The following is a 21,008-nucleotide window of genomic DNA, read 5'->3' as shown; positions in this document are numbered from 1 at the left end:
TTCTACTTTTTACAAAAGGAAAACAACTTCCTGGTCGTTCCCCTACGAAGGGGTCGTTGAAAAAAATCTAGGGAAGTAAGGCTTTTCTAATCCTTTTCAGAGGAGTCTTTGTAAAGAATTTGAGACCACTAAGAAACGTCAAGAAAAAAACAGCATTTCTGGCAGTGTGGGTGAGTATGAATTGGATAAGGTGTTTAGGATGGAGATGATCAAATGTTTTTAGAAAATAGGTAAATAGAAAACAAATGGAAAATATACACGTTAATTTCTTAGATTAGCCTGAGGGATGCTCAAAAACCAACGAGATAAGGCCACTGAGCACTGAATCCAATTATGTGTTTATTGATAAAAGCATATGTTCGTTGAAAACACTGGAAGAACGGCATACTGGAATACTGGTTTATCTGGTGTATTCTGGGAGTTTACAGCTCAGGAAAGTTGCACGTTTCCCTTCTATTTCACACAGCTATTTCCGTGGATGCATATCCGCTAAGGCAAGGGGCCACGGCACCACCCTCCGCAGAACCATTCACGAGGCTGACTCAGAACGCGGCGCCAGGGGCACTAGGTTGGCGCCGCCAGTTTCCGGCGCTTCTCGCACGTCCCGCACGCCCCGCAAGCCCCTCACTGGCGCAGGCCCGCCCACCGCGTCTCCTGCGCGTCGTCCCCTAGCACCGCCTGCGTCCTTCCCACTCCAGCGCTAGGTGACATTGAGCTCATCAGCGCCACCGCTGCTGGCGAAGTTCTGCACTCGTCGGCGGAGTAGGCGGCCATGGGGAGCCTCCGCGGTCTACGCCTGGTAGCGGGTGAGGTGCTGGTCGGGCCTTGGGAGGGAGGGGAGCTGACCCGGCCGCTGCGGTCAGATGGCTTTCCCAGGCCCCGCAGTGGCTGCTTTCCATGACGCACTTTCTCGGTTGCTCAGAATCCTGCCTACTTAGTGGCAGTACTGGGAGAGAACTAGGTGAGCAGCTGCTGGTAGACGCTGGAGACTGCCCTGGAGTTACCCTCATCCCGGGCTCTCCATCCACCCAGTTCGCACCAACTTAACGGCCCACGTGCCCCCCCTGAGGTCAGTCTGTAAAGCATGTGCCAACCCTAGACGACCTCATTACCCATTCATTCAGCTTTCTACCCTAACCTCCCCCATCCATTGCTCTAATTGAGTCTTCCCTCTTCTCCCTGCCCCTTCCTCTCTGGAGTTTATCCCTGCTCTCAGAAAACCTCCAGTCTGAAGTTTCCCACTCATTAAATGTCTGATTAGGCCAAGGATTTAGGTCTTAGAGAATAATAGTAATTGTTTTCTTAAAATGGAGGATACCTTACTTTTAAACACTTATACAATTAATCGATTTGAATTTCTTGGAGAAATGTGTATCGCAGTATCTGCAGTTTGTTTTGGTGGTAGACATTTGTATGATGACTATTTTGGACTTAGGTAATGAAAGCTTAATTCTTTTTCTTGGGGCAGCCAGCAGAGCCTTGGCATAGTAGAGGTTGAGAAATCAGAGGGCTTGCATTCTGACTCTTTTCTAGGTACCAGGGATCTTTTGTTCAACGGCACCACATTATTAAAAAGTTAATTCAATTTTTAAAGGAAAAATAGTCCCAAATTTGGCTATTGAAATAATATAAATGTACATTGTAAATATAAATGAAGTAATGCAAAAAAAAAAAATAAAGTGAATATTACATAGTTTCACAAGTTTGATACGTAACCCCCCCATCCCAAGGTTATCCTTTACACAGCTTATCTCCACTGCTGTTCCAGTGGAGAATGGATCGGAAAACATTTCTCAAACTAGAGAGTATTATAATATTTACTTCCTTTAAAAGCAAACACTTCCTCCACTAAAACCCTCAGTACTATGATTGATTTCACTCATTTTGTCAGTTTTGTTGAACTAATTCACCTAAAATATCTTGTGTACATCCTATTAACCATTATAAAGCTTTTCAACAAGGGAAGTGAAAGGATTGTTGCTCTGTTAAAAAAAGTTAAAATAGACTGCATGAAAAGAATTTTGACATCTTGAAACTAAAATTAATGTATTGTAAGTAGTTCATCTTCTTGCTTTGAGAATATGTTTATGCATCTTGAAAATTCCAAAGCCTCTCTTGCAAACTTATGATGTGTAAAAACTTCATTATTGACCACTTAACCAAAGCAGAATTCCTTGAGTGATTTAAGAACAATTTATTTTACTTCAGATGTAAATTTTTTAATAGCACACTAAGGATGTTATATGAGCAGCTCTCTCCATATGATCTTCCACGAATGTTTTATGTTTTGTGAGCAACTTCACAACAACCTACTGCCTTTCACCCACTTCATAGCTAAACACTTTCATATACATTATTTTGTTTGATGGATTTCTCATAGCACCCCTCTCAGGTAAGTCTTATTACCCCCGCACTTTATAAATGAAGAAACATAGGTCAGAGATGATTTGTCCAGGATCACTTTGCCAAAAAATGTTAGAGCCAGGAGAGGAGTCGGTACTCTCTAATTCTGGAATTTTTGTGCTTTTTGCTGTTGTTCAAGCTGTTCATTCAGGATGTGTGTGTGTGAATTTGTCATGATTAATTGGGATCATTAATGTGAAATGGAAGAGTCATGAAATGCAAATTTAGTTCTGAAATGAAAGTAAACCTTCATGTACAAATGACTTTTCAAGAAAGAAGACTAATTTAATAAGCAGCCTTAGCCAAAGGAATGACAGATCAAATAGAAATGTTGGCCCAGTGCAGTGGCTCACGCCTGCCATCCCAGCACTTCGGGAAGCTGATACAGGACAATTGCTTGAGACCAGGAGTTTGAGACCAGCCTGGCTAACTTAGCAAGACCTTGTCTCTACAAAAAAAAATTTTTTTTAATTAGCTGGACATCGTGGCTCACACCCATAGTCCCAGCTGCTCAGGCAAGAGAACCACTTGAGCCCAGAAGTATGAGGCTGCAATGAGCTGTATAATATGATCATGCTACCACACTCCAGTCTGTATAATACGATCGTGCTACCATACTCCAGTCTGGGCAACAGAGTGAGACCCTGTCTCTCAAAAAAAAAGAAGCAGCAGCAGCATAATCTAGGCATACCTTACTTATCTAGAATATTTGGAATAAGATTCTGTAGGTGAGTGAAATTTCAGATAATCAAAACTTAACCTTATAAATGATGGACCTTTAATTTTGTTGCTGTTGGAAATCTTTGTTATACTCCCTCAACAAACCATATAGCAATCATAATATAGGCTTTTATGAGCTTGAATATGTTTGTTGTTTTGTAGATGTAGTTGTAGATACAGATCAGGGTTGTTAACTTTTGGTACTGGACACCTCCACATATGAAAGGTCCTTTGAACTTCTCAAGTTTTTATGATTGTGTACAATTTTTGAGAGAGAGGGTCCATAGCTTGTATCTGCAACTCAGAGCAGTTCATGCTCTTTAAGTTAAAAAGCACTGATACAGATGATTAGGAAATAAATGGCTATTGACCCACACTGTGGTGGGTTTCATGAGGGTAAACACTGGATCTGTTTTGCTTTTACTCAGTCCTTACCACTTATTGGTGTTCAGCTCATAGTAGAAAGGCAATACACATTTTTTGGATGAAAGACTCTAGGAAATATCTTGGAATATGCTGCAAATATAAGGTGAGTTTTCACACCTCTTTTCTCCTGAAAGAATAAAATAGATACAACTTTTAGGATATTGTATCTTTCCACTGAATAATTATTAGTTAAAAGGAATGGAATGACCTTACAAGAATGTTTCTTCTTGAAAGAAAGTTTTGCTGCCCTAAACTCTGTTGACTGGTCTGATCTGAAAATGAATTTATTACTGTCATTATTATTACCGGTTCAATGGACTATGGCCTGCCTGCCTTTTAGTTTAACCCACATCTCAGAGCATTAGAGTGGAGGGGTATCTTAGAAGTCAGGTAATCTAGTCCTCTAATTTTTACAGATGAGGAAACTTAAGGGCCAGGAAGGGAATTGGCTTGCGAAGGATCACATAGGTGCAAACCTGGGACATAGCCAATATCCCCTGGCTCCCATTCTGATTTTATTTCTACCACATTCTGCTCCCTTATTGTTCTTTTTGTTTGTTCTTGCTAAACAGCCCTAGATGAGAACATACCCTTTTTAACTACCCCTCACCTTTGGCTTTGCTTATCGCTCCTCTCCAGGTCTTACCAAGAATTTATTGAGTACACAATGGATGCCCTATACACTGTGAAAGCTCTGAAATGAATGGACTGCCCCACTTCCTAGGGCTGATTTATTGCAATGAACAAACATATATAACACACCAGAAGAACCTATACAAAACAGTATATATATAAAGCTTTAGATTACAGACCAGATTATAAGTGCTGCTGGGGTGTCCCGGAGCCAGATCCTATGGGTTTCATGCACATCTCTTCCCAATTTCATAATCGGTGGTGTTACATTAGTAGCTTAAGATCTGCTATGGTAAGGGTTATTGGCAAACACTACAAATCAGGGCTTGTCTCCACTGGCCCCCTCCAGTATACCGTTGGCTTCAAGAAATCTGAGATTCCTGAAGACTCCATTGAAACGAAGGAGTCTGAGAGTGACATGAGCACATGTGAGGTGGTAATGAGTCTGAAAAGTGTATGAAAGAATAAAGTTTACCTTGGATTTTTATCAGGAGGTAATAGGAGATAAAATGTGGTCTTTTGAGAAGTTTGAACCAATTGAATTTGGACCAAAAAAAATCTTTTAGTGGGAGAAGTAATCAAAGAACGATTTCTGGAAAATTAACACAGCAACTGCATATAAGTTGAATTGCTGCTACCTTTGAAGATATTACAGTAACTGATGTGTGAGGCAATGACAGAAATAAAGGAATATATTTAGGAAGTGTCTTGAAGAAGGGATGAGTTTGGAGACACTGAGTAAGGAAGGACTTAAGACAAGGATTTTTTAATGTTGAGGAGTACAGAAGTGTTGCCCCATTATCAGAAATAAGAAAGTTGGAAAAATAATCAGAAATGCCATCAAAGATTTATTTTAGTTTGGCAGAGAAGATGGTGCATTATTGAGTAGGTTTAGGTGGCACCGAGTTAAAGGTGGTGAGAGGTTGAAGACCTGAGGGCAAAGGAAGAGTAAAGTTGTGGAGATAAAGATATGGGAGCAGTTCGTGTGGAGTTGATTATTAAAACAGAATGGAGGAGTCCTTCCACAGAATAGAAGCAAGGACTAAACCTTGGAGGCATGATATGGTGTAAATAATAGGAACTGAGAAAGAAGACATTAAAGAAGATAGGTCATAGAGGTTGGAGATGAAGTGAGAGAATATGGTGGTACAGTGTAAAGGAGGGATGGAGTCCTTGAAGAATGAGTTCAGTAGAGTCAAATGACCACAAAAATGGGAAAAGTAGACTCAGAAGGGCTAATGATGTGAATCTAAACGAAAGTATTCATATGACTAGAAAGAGGTCACTAATGTTGGTAATTTTAGTAAGATGATTGGAGAAGGAAACATTGTGGCAAATAAAGTGTGGGTGATGAAGTGGAGTAGTAGATACATGCTATTTATTCAATCATTTGATCTATGAAAAAGAGGAAATTAGAATTTTATTAATAGGACCTGTTGAGAACAAGTGAGTGCTTTGTCCAAGATAGTGGACCTTCAGTGTTACTGTAGCGTAATGAGACAGAATTCTCATCAACTACTGGTAGAAGTATAAATTGATTCAGCCTTTCTGGAAAATAGTATGGATGGATGGATAGATAAATAGATACATAGATGTAGATGGAACCTTAAAGGGGTTCATACCCTTTTACCCTTCACTTCTAGGATTTTGTTCTAAGAAAATAATCAGAAATACCATCAAAGATGCATGTAGAGAACTGTTAATTGAAACATCACTTATAATAGTGAAAAATGGAAAACAAATCAAGTTTAGCGAATTATTAAATTCTAGTTATAGCTGTGTGTTGGTTGTTTTATAGCTATTAAAAGTATTAATGGGCTGGGCTCGGTGGCTCACGCCTGTAATCCCAGCACTTTGGGAGGCCGAGGCGGGTGGATCACAAGGTCAAGAGATCGAGACCATCCTGGTCAACATGGTGAAACCCCGTCTCTACTAAAAATACAAAAAATTAGCTGGGCATGGTGGCGCGTGCCTGTAATCCCAGCTACTCAGGAGGCTGAGGCAGGAGAATTGCCTGAACCCAGGAGGCGGAGGTTGCGGTGAGCCGAGATCGCGCCATTGCACTCCAGTCTGGGTAAGGAGAGTGAAACTCCGTCTCAAAAAAAAAAAAAAAAGTATTAATATCTTGGAAAGTATGACATAGCAAGATACAGTATTACCTGATTATGAAAAATGTGTATATTGTATATAAGTATAGGAAAAGTTCTGAAAAAACATTAATGTACCAAGCTGTTATCCCTAAGTGGTGTGATTGAGTGCTCTTATTTTTCTTCACATCTTTTTTTAATTTCCAAATTTTCTGTAATGAGCAAGTGTTACTTTTATAATTTGAAGTTTGTTTTACAAAAAGTTTTTTACATAACAACGTGGTGTATATCAACTTGGTGGTACAAAGTTTTTTACATAATAAGACCCCATCTCTAAAACAATTTTTTAAAATTAGCCAGACATAGTGTCATCTGCCGGTAGCCCCAACTACTCCAGAAGATGAGACAAGAGGATGGCTTGAGCCCAGTTCAGAGTTACAGTGAGCTATGATCGCTCCACTCTACTTTAGCCTGGCTGACAAGTGAGACCCTGTCTCTTAAAGAAAATTAGTTTTTTAGTTTTGATTTTAAAGATGGGGTAGATAACATTTGGCAGGAAAAAGGCAGTGGAAAATAAGGATAACTTCAGTACAACATCCCTCAGGAGAGGGATCACAGATGGAAAGCCTCACTGAAGAATGAAAGAAGACTGGTATTTCTCCAAGCCTGCAGGGAAGGATGAGAAAATGGATATAGGGAGTCTGTTTCTGTCACAAAGCCCAGGTCAACAGCTACGGCCTAGAGAGTTTCAGATAGCCACCCTGGGAAGTTGGTTGTACCATTGATTCTCTGATTCCCAGAGAGTGGTTGTATCTTCAGTCACATCACCAATGGTTTTCTCCAAGAGAACCTTGAAAGATTCTAAGAAAGAAAAAGCATCCCTCCCTTTCTCCACTGTCTATCATGGGGTTGGAAAAGATATTTATGGAAAGGAGGGGACTACCAGGAGAGAAGCCAGTACTTCAATCAGCATCACCCCTGCTGACCACTATAGCCTCCAGCTAGCAATAATACTTCTAAGGCACTGGTTTTCAAATTATGGCTCCCCCATACCAGCAGTGTCAACATTACCTGGGCAATTATTAGAACTGCATTCTCAGGCTCAGTCCATACCTACTATATCAGTGGGGTCCAGTAATCTTTCACAGTTCCTCCAGGCAATTTTGGTAGATATAAAAAAGTTTCAGAGCCTTTACTTTTAAGATTAGCCATTTGCCAACCAGAGCCTTAGAGACAGCTGTAAGGCTTCAGCTTAACTTCCTGCTAGGCCCCTGGAGATACAGAACTGGTCAGCCAGGGACAAGCTGCAAGTGCAGCTAGAGGGTTAAAGGGCTGTTTTTCTTTCGGTTTGTATGTTTTTAATTGTGATCCACCAGAGGATAGAAAATTTCTAGCATGGATGTCTGGTCAATATATTCTGTATCTTTGAGATACAAAATGAAGGTCTTAGTAATGATATTAAAACTTGTTTATGCTTCCATGTTGTTATAATTGCAAAGTAAAAACCAAGACCACATCAAATACTTCAGACATATTTTAGTGATAACTTTTAAAAATTTTTAATTTTATTTTATTTTTAAAAGAAGGTCTGGCTCTGTCACTCAGGCTGGAGTGCAGTAGCCCAATCTCAGCTCTCTGTAACCTCTACCTCCAGGGCTCAAGCCATCCACTGCCTCAGCCTCTTCAGTAGCTGGGACCACAGGCACATGCCATTGCTTCCAGCTAATTTTTGTATTTTTTGTAGAGATGGGGTTTTACTATGTAGTGAAAGCATATAAAGATAACATCTTTAAAAATAGTTTTTAAGCAAGATTTCATCTTTTAAAAAAGTATTTTTTATATTAGTCTATTCTAATATCTATAAAAGATAATATTTGTGTATGTTTTAATCAGCATTTATACTGTAGGGAGGTAAAAGTTATTAGCATACAATATGAAGTTGTAGTAAGGAAAAGTTGGGAGATATAGTCTGATCTAGGTGAACCTCTCATGTCTCCAAGTCCCTACCCCCCATGTCTACCTCAAGTACCTCTCTGACATCAAATTCTGCTTGTCTTCCTGTTATTCATTCATTTCTGGCCGTACTGGCCTCCTTTTTATGGGCTCTAGAACCCCGTTAGGGTCTTTGCATTTATAATTCTTTCTGTTTGGAATATTCTTCCACCAGATAGCTGCATATCTAGCTCCCTTGCTTCCCTTCAAGAGTGACATTCTCACAGAGGACTTCCTAACTACCCTATATGAAAATTCATACACAGCCCATTCTAAACGCATACTATGTGTACCCATTGTTTCTTTCTTTCTTTCTGGCACTTAGTATCTAACATATGTATAACTTTCTCCCCAGTAGAATGCAAGTTCTATTGGCACAGATTTTTATCTTTTTTTTGTATATTGCCTAAACAATGTCTGGCATATAGCAAGTACTTTTTTGAATGAATTAATATCTCCAACATAACACTGATGTGAATGTAGTAGGTGTGCATGTTAGCATTTCTTGCTATATTATAATTTCCCAAACTGAGCTAGCTGAGAGGAGGTTTGTCTTCTGTTCTCCTAAATTGCCTTTGTTCTAATTAGGATGGATGGGGAAGGACAGCTGTCTTAGGAAATTATTATTGATTCTTTTTCTGTTTAGAGAGCAGAGTCCTAGCTTGCTGCCTGTTCCTTTTGTAAGTGCTTGCCAAAGGAGGAATGGGACAGCGCTGTGTGAGACTGGGCCTTGTAGGTCACATTAAACCAGTGGTTCTCTGGGGAGATGAAAAAGTCCTGGAGATGGTTAGGAGTAATAGTTGCACAGCAATATAAATGTACTTAATGCCACTGAATTGTGCACTTAAAAATAATTAAAATGGCAAATTTTGTGTTATGTATATTTAACCACAACTTGGGGTAGAGAAACTCCTAGATTCTCAAAGTATAGTCTGGAACTAGCAGTAGCAGCATCACCTAGCAACTTGTTAGAAATGTGAATTCCCAGCTTCCATTCCAGAACTGTGGATGCAGAAACTGGAAGTAGGCAGCCTCATGATTTGTGTTTTAACAAGGCATTCCTCAGATTCTGATACACACTAAAGTTTGAGGATCACAGCATTTAATAATTGTGTCTTAATCCCGGGTGCTATGAAAATCTATTGAAGAGTTTCATAGACTTTTCCCATGCCGTTTAACTATATAATTACCTTTGTCAGAAATCCTGACCACTTCAGGTATAAAATTGAAAAGTGTTCTAGAAGTGTTTTATCAAAGGTAATGTTTTACATAATGTTTAAAAAACATTAAACTTAACAGAGAGCCTTCTGTGTTTCAAGCGTCTTACCAGGTGCTCCCATATTTGCTTTTCCATTTAACCCTCAAATCAGCTTTAGTACAAGAAACACTGCATTATCCACATTTTAAATGAGGAAATAAGCTAAAAGCAATTAATTTATCTCCTTTCCAGTAGGTGGCACTAACGTTTTTACCAGACCCTGGTAAAGCTTTCTGGAATTACAGCCCTAGAAAACGAAATAAATGAGGCCTGTTATGAAAGAGATCACAAATACAGCTTCCAAATTCACAAAGATTTAAACATCTTATAAGAACTATTTGCCAGTGCAATTATAAATAAGTGTATTTGTGCCTAATTTTATTTTTTTAAAAGCTTAGGTGATTATAATTTCATCTATAAAATGTTGAAAGTATGGTCTCATTAAAATAATATATATGTAAAAAAATAAATAAGTAATAGCCATTCTAACTGGTTGTGAGATGGTATCTCGTTATGGTTTTGATTTACATTTCTCTAATGATTGGTGATGTTACTTTTTTTTTCATATGCTTGCTGGCTGCATATATGTCTTCTTTTGAAAAGTGCCTGCTCATGTCCTTTGCCCACTTTTTAATGGGCTGGTGTTTTTTTCTTGTAAATTTAAGTTCCTTAGAGAGCTAAATATTAGACCTTTGTCAGATGCATAGTTTGTAAAAATTGTGTCTCATTCTGTAGGTTGTCTGTTTACTCTGCTGATAGTTTCTTTTTTTTTTTTTTCTTTTCTGCTGATAGTTTCTTATGCTGTGCAGAAGCTATTTACTTTCTGCACAGATAAAGTTGAATTTATTACATCCCATTTGTCCATTTTTGCTTTTGTTGCAGTTGCTTTTGGCATCTTCATCATGACATCTTTGCCCATTCCTATGTCCAGAATAGTATTGCCTAGGTTGTCTTTTAGAGTTTTTATAGAGGTTAAATGATATTTATTAGGCATATAGTGATCATAGTTGAAAATGAGTGACGGGTATATAGGGGTTTTTAATACTACTTTCTATCTGTGCTTTGAGTTTTTTTTTTCCACAGACAAAAATTTAACATTTTCTGAGATTTCAGTTTTTGAAATACACAACTCCTACAGCACAAACACAGTATTTATATTTCAAGTTCTTTGTACAAAAGATATGTGCCATTTTGAAAGAATACTGTTGAGATCATGATCTGAAATACCTGTTAGGATTGAAAAGAAATTCTTGGAATCTGGTCTCCAAAATCCATTGCATTATGACATAAATAAAATATGCTAGACACCAAGGCTTAACCATACATAAAAATACTAATTCTCAGCTGGGTGCAGTGGGAGGCGGAGGCGGGTGGATCACCTGAAGTCAGGAATTCGAGACCAGCCTGACCAATATGTAGAAACCCCATCTCTACTAAAAATACAATATGTAGAAACCCTGTCTCTACTAAAAATACAAAAATTAGCCGATGAGTTTAAATTTTAAAAATAAACTATATATATTCTTATATATAGTTTTAAAATTATATATAATTCAAAACTACATCTAAAACTGGTTTCTAATTAGGGACTTGTGGCTTGGAAGGAGCAAGGCTTTCTAGGGTCACTTGCTGACCCCTGCAGCCCCCTAACCAATTTATCAGCATAGTATTGGCAACTCGGTGACATAGCTTATCACTTTGGGGAGGTTACTAATCTTTACGTAAACAGCCCTGATGCCATAATAATATTGCCACCAGAGTCATTGTGATAAGATACATGTGAGAAGTACTTGTATAGAATTTACAGCTGATAACATTTTTATGTTGCAAATTCCTAATTTCCTAATCAATAAAACATTTGTATTTTAAACCAGCATCAAGCACAGCACTTTAAATATAGTATTATGAAATCATTCTACTATAAGGACACATGCACACGAATGTTCATTGCAGCACTGTTTACAATAGCAAAGACCTGGAAACAACCCAAATGCCCATCGATAATAGACTGGACAGGGAAAATGTGGCACATATACACCATGGAATATTATGCAGCCATCAAAAACGATGAGTTTGTGTCCTTTGTAGGGACATGGATGAACCTGGAAACCATCATTCTCAGCAAACTGACACAAGAGCAGAAGATTAAACACCGCATGTTCTCACTCATAGGCGGGTGTTGAACAACGAGAACACAGGGACACAGGGAGGGGAGCACTATACACTGGGGTCTGTTGGGGGGAAATAGGGGAGGGTCCGGGGGGGTGGGGAGTTGGGGAGAGATAATATGGGGAGAAATGCCAGATATAAGTGATGGGGAGGAAGACAGCAAATCACACTGCCACATGTGTAGCTATGCAACAATCTTGCATGTTCTTCACATGTACCCCAAAACCTAAAATGCAATAAAATAAATAAAAATATAGTATTATGTATCTTACATATAGTAAATTTATTTCTTAGATGAACTAATTTTCATAAATAAAACATACTTGTAGGCATTTCTCATTTTGAGAAAACATCACATTTTCTCTTTCTTTGAAACATTTTTCTCTCTTTTTTAGGAAGCTGTTTTAGGTTATGGGAAAGAGATGTTTTCTCATCTCTAAAGCTTACCAGAAGCTCTGATCTGAAGAGAATAAATGGATTTTGCACCAAATCACAGGAAAGTCCCAAAGCTCCATCCCGTAAGTTTTTATTTTTTCTATATATGGAGTAGGTACTTCCCAAAGAGTAGGAAAACTTGGTATCTAAAGAACCTGAAAGAGAGAGTTTCCTACATCATACCCTGTCATGTAGGGAGAACACATTGTGTTCACACTGTGCATGTGCACATGACCAGTATGAGTACAACATGCGAGGCCTGATGGAGGCCCATGTTTCTACATCAGACCTCCCATGTTGTACTCATATTGGTCATGTGCACATGCACAGTGGTTTCTTCATTTTCATCATTTGTCATTTTCATCTCCTTCTTGCCTCTAGGGTTGGACTGGAGCTCTCTCTAGGAGTATGGATGCACCAAAGTAAATAGTAATCCAGAAATTATGTTTTAAAGAACTCCAAAGATGAACCAAATTAAGATATTATGCATTAGGTAAAATATAAGCATGGCCTTCTTATCACCCTCACTGGCTTTGTTTTTGCACGGATTTAAGTAGTATTCATGTTCTTTCCTTCCTCAGCTGGGTCTTTTCCTGTCTTTAGTTAAAATACTGCTGTTGTTTTAGTCATCCAAGTTTGAGGTTCTTCGTGACTCCTTCCTCTTTGTCTTAACCAGTCTCCAAATTCTTTGAGTGATCCCCAGACTGACTTCATCTCTCTTCCCACTGCTACAACTCTGGTTCAGACTGTATCCCCTCACCCTTGTATTACAATCTCCCATTTGGACATTTTTCCCACTCTACTCTGTCCCCCTTTTCTTTATCCATTGTACAGATAAACCTTCATAAAACATTAATTTCTTCCTGATTCAAAATGTACCATAGTTCCCCAATCAAGTCTAAACCCCTTAACCTGGCATTCAAGGTCTGTTAAAATCTGATAGTACCATACAAACTTTTTCTTAGTCTACTGAAGTCAGACAAGTTCCTCACTATTCCCATCTTAGTTCATCCTTGCTTCATATTTTTGTTCTTGATGTTCTTTCAGTTTTTCAATGGGTAAGACTTACATTAGGAAATAATACTTTTATTTTACTTCAGTCCCCATGAAATTTTAGAATCTTATTTGGAAAATGAGGCATCCTAAGAAATTCCATCCAAATAAAGGTGTAATTAACTTGAAGTTTCTCAGTGTTTCTGTTGTGACTAGTTAAAAAGCACTAGTAGCATTAATAGCATTTTTCTGTTGTTTGAGAGTTATAATCTCAAACAAGTAAGATTTCTTGTCTGGTTTTTCTCATAGGCATTTACACCCACGGAGTGCCTTTACACAAACCTACGAAATGGGAGAAAAAGATCCTGATATGGTCAGGTCGCTTCAAAAAGGAAGATGATATCCCAGAGACTATTTCGTGAGTGCCGAATTTAGTATTATAAGCAGCTTTCATTTCTCACTGATCTGTTTTAAGGGAAAAGCAGGGCCTCTGAGTTCCAGATATTTAAAACTTTTCAACTTTTTTCACTTTTCCAGAAGTTTTATCTTTGGTAAGTACTTGGAATAAAAACAATGCTAGAAAACCTGTGTCTTATCTTTGATATGTTACATAGTGAAAAACTGTCGGGTACTCTGAAGTCAGTTGATTATTTGATTTCATCTCCTAGCTACAGAAGTGTGACTTTTTTAAGTTTGTTTTTAATCTAGATATATAAATTAAGTACCACTGGCAATGAGTAGATTCCCCAGAATCCACTTAAGTACTCTAACCTTAGGCATAAAAATATTTAAATGCAACACTCTCTTATTGGAATTTAGGAAAGAGTGCTTCCTGTCATCAACTTTCTTAAACCTAAGGGAAGGGATCTTGGCTGGGATCTTGGAACTTTTTCAGAGTTTGTAGATGATGAGTGCAGGTTCTTCCAACCCAGTTTCTCAACACAGTAGTATTGATATTTGGGGCTCGTTAATGCTTTGTGGCAGGGGCTGTCCTATTTGTTGGAAGATGTTTAGCAGCATCCCTGGCTTCTGCTCCCTAGATGCCTGTAGCATTGCCCCAGTGCTGACAACCAGAAATGTCTCCACACATTGCCAAATGTCCAAGTGGCACAGAGGGCGCGGGGTGGGGGGAATCTTCCCTGGTTGAGAACCCGTGCCCTAGCCTCATGTTAGAGACCCCAACTGACTGGCAGTCTGGCTAAAGAGAGATTCTGAGAAATAGATATCTCCCCTGTGAGGCATCATCCTGTTCAGGGACAGGGACTTTAGACAAAGCTCCTGGAAGCTCCCTGTCAGCAAGAAACTATAGCTGGATCTTCTGGTCTCCAGTTTCAAGTCATGATTGAAAAAGATCTAAGCTCATTCAAGATTTCTTTCCCAGGGAAATATGTAGTATTTACTTTCTGTTTACAACAACTTTAATAGAGCTTTTCTGCTTCTGCCAAATTAAGAAGACCACATTAACTAGAATTATTTGAGCAGGAAAGCCCTAGTTTTTCTTAGCTCAAATCATGTATTCTTCTGGGAAATAAGAGAATACTGGAAATAACAATGGCATCAAGTTCTTGCCTATGCCCAAATTCTTCCTGACTATACCAGCAGAAAATACACTGGTATACACTCATGGCCCTAACAGATGCTACATAGGCTTTGCTATAGAACACCTTCCTCAGTCTGCCTAATAGTTGGTTCCCAGATCCCCTCAGGCCCAAAATAGGACCTCATGAGTCACTCTAGAAGGGTCTTTTCTGGGCCTGGGCAGCCATTTATCCTTGTACTGGTAGTTCTGAACAGGCACTGCTTAACTTGCCCATTCCCATTACTCCCTATGGGATGGATTACTTTTCATGAGGATCATGGCACTTCAAATCCCATAAAATACGTCAACATGGGAAGTCAGTTTGTGGTTAGTGGTATCTCAGATGCTCCTAACTGACCAATTCAATGGTCCTTAGCAGTTATCTTGGGTTCCTGCCAGCCTGCAGGCCCAGCTGAAGTGCCTGAAGAACCCCCATCCACATGCTGCCTCACAGGTTCCAGCTCTTACATCACACATTGTACATGCCTTCAGCATCCACCTCCTTCCACCTGCAACATCCCAGACCCTTTGCCTCCTTCCAAGCATTCTTAAAGTACTCCCCTTCCCAATTTTAAAATTAATGTATGTTAAATATCTCAGAGGAAAGAAAGCACTTCATTCCATTCAGCTAAACACTTCCTCTTTGCACCTCTACTGAGAAGGCCAGAGGTTCTTTATTCTGGGCCCCGTAAGGACAAGGTTCTGCCAGACATCCAGGTAACAGAATCATGACCACCGGGTGTGGCAATGCATGCCTTTAGTCCCAGCTACTCAGGAGGCTGAGGCAGGAGGATCTCTTGAGTCTAAGATCTTGAGTCTAGCCTGGGTGACATAGTGAGACCCCATCTCTTTAAATAAAGTAAATAAAAAAGAACCGTGACCCACTGCCTACTTGCAAAATCACCAAAGTAGATTGGCCTTCTCTTTAGACTCTTCTATGTTAAGCCTCTTAGCTTTCACATAAGAATGATGAACCAGTCATCAACTTTTTGTTAAGGCACATGGGTCTGTATTGAGTGGATAGGTTAGTGCACTTGGGCACTTGCCAAAGACCACAATTTCAAGTTCACTGTCACTCAGTTTTAGAAACATTACTTTAAAAAGATAAATATTAAGGAGCATTGCTTAAAGAATCTTCCTACTATTTTAGATATTCTCCAATCTATTCCAGGTTCAAGAATAGAGAGCAAAAAGCTGGGTATATGAAGCACATTGGTTAACTTTCTCCAATATTGTCTTTTTGAATTGTGCTTTCTGTTGAAACATAATGAAGCTCATTGTAGTATCTGTTGTCAAGATGTTTTCAGACTATGACTAGATTACATAATATCTTCTTAAGAACCCCAGGGAGAAACAGCTACTGGTTTTACTTTTAGCATGTATAGGCTGCTTGGAAACCTGAGAGCCAAAATTGGGATCCACCTTAGCAAATGTAGTTTAATATGCCTTGCCCTTTTTTTCCTTCGTTCTTGACTTCACTTTCTGTTTTCTTACTTTTGTACTTAAGTGTATACTATCTTGCTGTATTTTATATATAAATGAGTTATGAAAAATGCCTCATCCTCCCCAAAGTCCTGAGATCTCTAGGTCTCCCTATTTATAGACACTACTACACTTTGAATTTATACACAGAACTTTTTATCCTGCACAACTTCAGAAAGGGAAAAGTTAATAACTTTCTGTCATGATCTCTAGGTTTGAGATGCTTGATGCTGCAAAGAACAAGGTCCGAGTGAAGGTTAGCTATATAATGATTGCCCTGACAGTGGCAGGATGCATCTTGATGATTATTGAAGGCAAGAAGGTGAGAAGGGGTTTTTTCTCTATCCACTGTCTATGTTCTCCACCAAGAACCTAGAAGAAATCAGGAATTGACCCTTGTATTTACCCTCTGAGAAGAGGAGGCTACTTTCCATATTACATGAGAAAAGATAAGCAAGAAAATAAGACATTGGGAACAAGCCTAGGTTATCATGCTTGGGGATAAAATAGCAAATCCTAACTTTGGCGTGATGAAGAAGGACTACACTCATTTTGTGTAACGTAAATTTAAAAAGTATTTCTTATGACATATCATAATGTAAATTAAGAAATATAACATTGGCATATTTAATAACCCATTGCATATTTATAGAGTGGTGTCAGTACCAAAGTGTATTTATCTTCACCATAACTGCCTTCATCATGGTGAGCCTTCTTAGTGAGCTTTATTTGAAGCTCAGCCAAACAGGGCCTTATGTCTAAGGACCACAGCTCCTAACCAGTACATAGGAATGCAAGTCCAGAAATCTTTAGCACAGAATATAATTAATAGCTATCACTAATTGAACACTCACTGCATTCCAGGTACTTTCTAGCTGGTATCTCATCAAACCTCACACAAACACTGTAAGATAGGTATTTTTAGGACTTCATTTGTAGATGAGGAAAACTATAGCTTAGAAAGTTTTAGTTACTTGCCCAAGGCCACACATCTCCCTAATGACAGAGCCACAATGTGAACCTAGACCCAATTCAGGTAATAATACAATTGCTCCCATTTATTGAGTACTTATTATGTAACAGGTACTGTTAAGCTCATTTAATCACCCCAATAACCTTAAGAGATAAATGGTTTTCCCAAACTCACACAGCTAACAAGTGGCAAGATAAAAATTTAGACCCAGGTTTGCAGGTTATCAAACTTATTATACGATCTTGCTATTAAGCTATAGTTATGTTTATATTCAGCAGCTTTGGTCAAATTCTTCTTTTAATTCTACACTTAATTCTGTATATCACAGATTCAATGTGGAAAGAGATGTCTTGTAACTATCTTAAGATACTGAAAAGGTCATTCTACACATCCACTCTTAACTGACTTTCTTATACTCGGTAATTCCAGAGTGAGGAAATGTACTTTTGGCTCTCTTTAGTCTTGCAGTTAAATGGAAATTCCATTTTAGGCTGACCTCATGGGAGTACGAAGGGCAAATGTGCTGACCTGGGTGAAGTTCTCTTGAAAACTGTTCCCATCCCACTTCATTTGTTTGTCTCCCTCTTTGACCTTTCATGCATAGTTCAGATTGAAACCAGCAGAAACATGGGAATAGGACTGTGAGCTTCTAGAATTCTGAGAAATTTGCATTGCTTTTATTATATACTCGATTATACTAGCTGAGTTTAAATACTCCAGAAGCAAATTATTCACCTGGAATCTCTTCTAGGGTCATCCAGGGGTTTATGCTGTGTACTTTAGAGAGTTATTCTCCTGTTCTATACCATAAAATTGTAATATTTTACATTTTATGAAATTTCCATTTCTCTAAATGCTACTGGAATGGAGAACTTTTGAACTTAATGTGATTTGGAAGAGAATAATTAGCCATTGTATATTTGCTCTCATCAACTTCCCTTTCTCCTCCCCCTCCACATACCTAATTCTTTTACATATGAAATACTCAGAAGAAAATACCAGCTTAGGGTGCTAGTTTCACTTATTTGGTATAAAAGTTTTGAAACTGGCCTGTATGTAAGCTTCATAGAAACATACAGTTTACATGGAGAGAAATAAGGGAAGAGAACAGTTGCCTCCCTCACTCAGATGATGGAATTGTAGTACAGGTACTCCTGGAAATCATCAATGGTAGTACGTTGGTAGAAAGTCTGGGATTCCCAAAGCTGAATGTTTTTGGTAAAAGAAGAGTGAGGACTAGAAGGGTCTGAGTATACAGATGAGTTGGGTAAGGAGAAATGGTAGCAACAAAGAAAAGTGAAAATCAAAATGGGATAGAAATGACAACGAGGAGGTATTTAGTATAAAAGAGAAGTGGGATGGAATGAGAAGAAAGTATAAGAGAAAAGGAGAGGATAAAGATTTAAAGAACAGGGCCAGAATGGAAGAAAAAGGAGAGGTGTGGCTCTTCTCTCTTTGGCTTGAATGGATGAGCTGCTGTTCTCAGAAGCATCTGAGGAAGTTGAAGCACATGGAGGAGACTGCCACGCCCAGTGTCCAAGTAGCAGAGGACTCCATGTCTCTACTGCCCTGTTAACCTGCTGTAGTCAGTGCAAGGCAGACACCCTCCCCTGACCATCATACAAATCACCTGTTCAAATCTGTTTTGCTTTAGGCTGCCCAAAGACATGAGACTTTAACAAGCTTGAACTTAGCAAAGAAAGCTCGTCTGAGAGAGGAAGCAGCTATGAATGCCAAAACAGAGTAGCAGAGGTCTCCACGTTGGCTGAATTTTGAAAATCCAGGAATTATGTTGCGACAAGCCTGTATTAAAAAGGATATGGTATGAGGATCCACTTCATAAAGTATGGTTTGCCCAAACCTTTGCCATTTCTGTATTTCTGCTATAGTAGAAATAAATTTTCTTAAAGAATGACTGTGTCTTATAGTTTTGATTCAACTAAAGTGTAGCCTCTCAGCCTTTTGGAGAAAAATGAAACAGCTTATTTCAACTTGAATACCAACTCATCTTCAGAGAAGCAGGTACTATATCTTACTTCTCTTCCCATTACCAAAGTAACCTCTCCACAGACTAACTCATTTCTGAAGAGATAAGGAAGGCCAGTTGAGTATATGGCCCAGATGCAGCTTGGAGAGCCAGCTTACTCAAATGCCCTGGTACTGGTGGGGAGGCTGCCCCCTAACAGCGAGCCCTGACAAGCAGCCAGACCACATTCTATAATTTTTTTTGAGACAGAGTCTTGCTCTGTTGCCCAGGCTGGAGTACAGTGGCACAATCTCAGCTTACCGCAACCTCCACCTCCTGGGTTCAAGCGATTCTCCTGCTTCAGCCTCCCCAGTAGCTGAGACTACAGGCGTGCATCACCATGCCCAGCTAATTTTTGTATTTTTAGTAGAGATGGTGTTTTACTGTGTTGGCCAGGCTGGTCTTGAACTCCTGACCTTGTGATCCACCTGCCTCAGCCTCCCAAAGTGCTGGGATTACAGGTCAGGAATTCAAGACCAGCCTGGCCAACATGGTGAAACTCCATCTCTACAGAGCAAGAAAAAAAAAAAAAAAAAAAATTAGCTGGGTGTGGTGGCACACACCTATAATCCCAGCTACTTGGGAGGCTGAGGCAGGAGAATTGCTTAAACCGGAACTCAGGAGGCGGAAGTTGCAGCGAGCCAAGGTCGCACCACTGCACTCCAGTCTGGGCTGCAGAGCAAGACTCCATCTCAAAAAAAAATAGTTGCCTCAAAGTGCATTGTGCTGTGACTAATTTATAAAATAAACTTTATCATAGGTAGGTATGTATACCAAAAACAATATATGCAGGGTTGGGTACTATCCAGTTTTAGGCATCCACTGAGGGGTGCTGGAATATATCCCCTGAGGATAAGGAGTGACTACTATTATGCAGCCATGCCAACATACTGGTTCTCAGAGTTGTTATGAGAGATTAAAAAGTAATATCCATGGCTGTTTGGGCACTTTCTTCCCAAATAAAATACCCAGTAAAATGTAACATACCACCTATGGCTTGATAATCTATCTGAGGGTGTTCATGGTGTCTGTCCATATATTTCAGAGTAAATGGCTTTAGCTTCTTCATAGGTATCAAGTTCTTTGACACTTGCAAACAATGTCAAAAAGCATAGTCTCTTGTACATTTTAGATTAGTTTTTCTTGATTATTTTGGGACACCTACACCAATGTTTTAAATATGGATAAATTTTAATGTAGAACTTCTTTTAAAAATAAGTAATCCTCTTTATAGAGCAATACAACAAAAATATGTTGTATCTTGGAGATTTACATTATAAACATAGTAACATTTATGAGCTTTAGTTTAATGAAACTTTTTTTTTTTTTTTTGGAGGGGACAGAGTCTTGCTCTCTCACACAGGCTAGAGTACAGTGGCACGATCTTGGCTCACTGCAACCTCTATCTCCTGCATTGAAGCAATTCTTGTGCCTCAGCCTCCTCAGTAACTGGCATTACAGGTGTACATCACCACACCCAGCTAATTTTTGTATTTTTCGTAGAGATGGGGGTTTCACCCTGTTGGCCAGGCTGGTCGAACTCCTGACCTCAGGTGATCCACCTCCCTCGGCCTCCCAAAGTGCTGGGATTACAGGCATCAGCCATGGTGCCAGGCCAAGTTTACTGAAACATTTTTATTTTACATTTTATTCCATTTATTACATTTTATTACAAATGTTTCATTAAAGCTGATAAATGTTACTATGCATCAGGAATTTATACAGTCATTTCTCATTTGTGTCATTCTTCTATTCAGTAACATATAGTGACTATCTCATTGTGGGTTAAATATCATTTTCTTTGCCAGAATTCCAGACCTGCCCCTAAGTAA

The 21,008-nt window shown here is 39.1% G+C and overlaps 1 protein-coding gene across 2 annotated transcripts; it reads left to right on the top strand.

Annotated features, from left to right (window-relative positions):
• The first annotated feature begins 643 nt into the window (after window positions 1–643).
• On the top strand, window positions 644–19,065 carry FAM162A (family with sequence similarity 162 member A). 2 transcript variants are annotated; one of them, XM_032267690.1, is made up of 5 exons: window positions 644–806; window positions 12,084–12,206; window positions 13,426–13,534; window positions 16,391–16,499; window positions 18,805–19,065. In XM_032267690.1, the coding sequence occupies exons 1-5, from the start codon at window positions 773–775 to the stop codon at window positions 18,895–18,897; spliced, it is 468 nt and encodes a 155-aa protein (XP_032123581.1). In that variant the 5' UTR covers window positions 644–772; the 3' UTR covers window positions 18,898–19,065. The 2 variants fall into 2 exon arrangements, with proteins under 2 accessions (XP_032123581.1, XP_032123580.1); XM_032267689.1 differs by lacking the exon at window positions 644–806 and adding an exon at window positions 866–961.
• The last annotated feature ends 1,943 nt before the right edge of the window (window positions 19,066–21,008 follow it).

The sequence above is a fragment of the Sapajus apella genome, unplaced genomic scaffold (assembly GCF_009761245.1).
Source record: "Sapajus apella isolate SASKATOON/1434 unplaced genomic scaffold, GSC_monkey_1.0 scaffold171, whole genome shotgun sequence".
Taxonomy (NCBI): Eukaryota; Metazoa; Chordata; class Mammalia; order Primates; family Cebidae; genus Sapajus; species Sapajus apella.
This window is presented reverse-complemented; position numbering and strand designations above follow the sequence as displayed.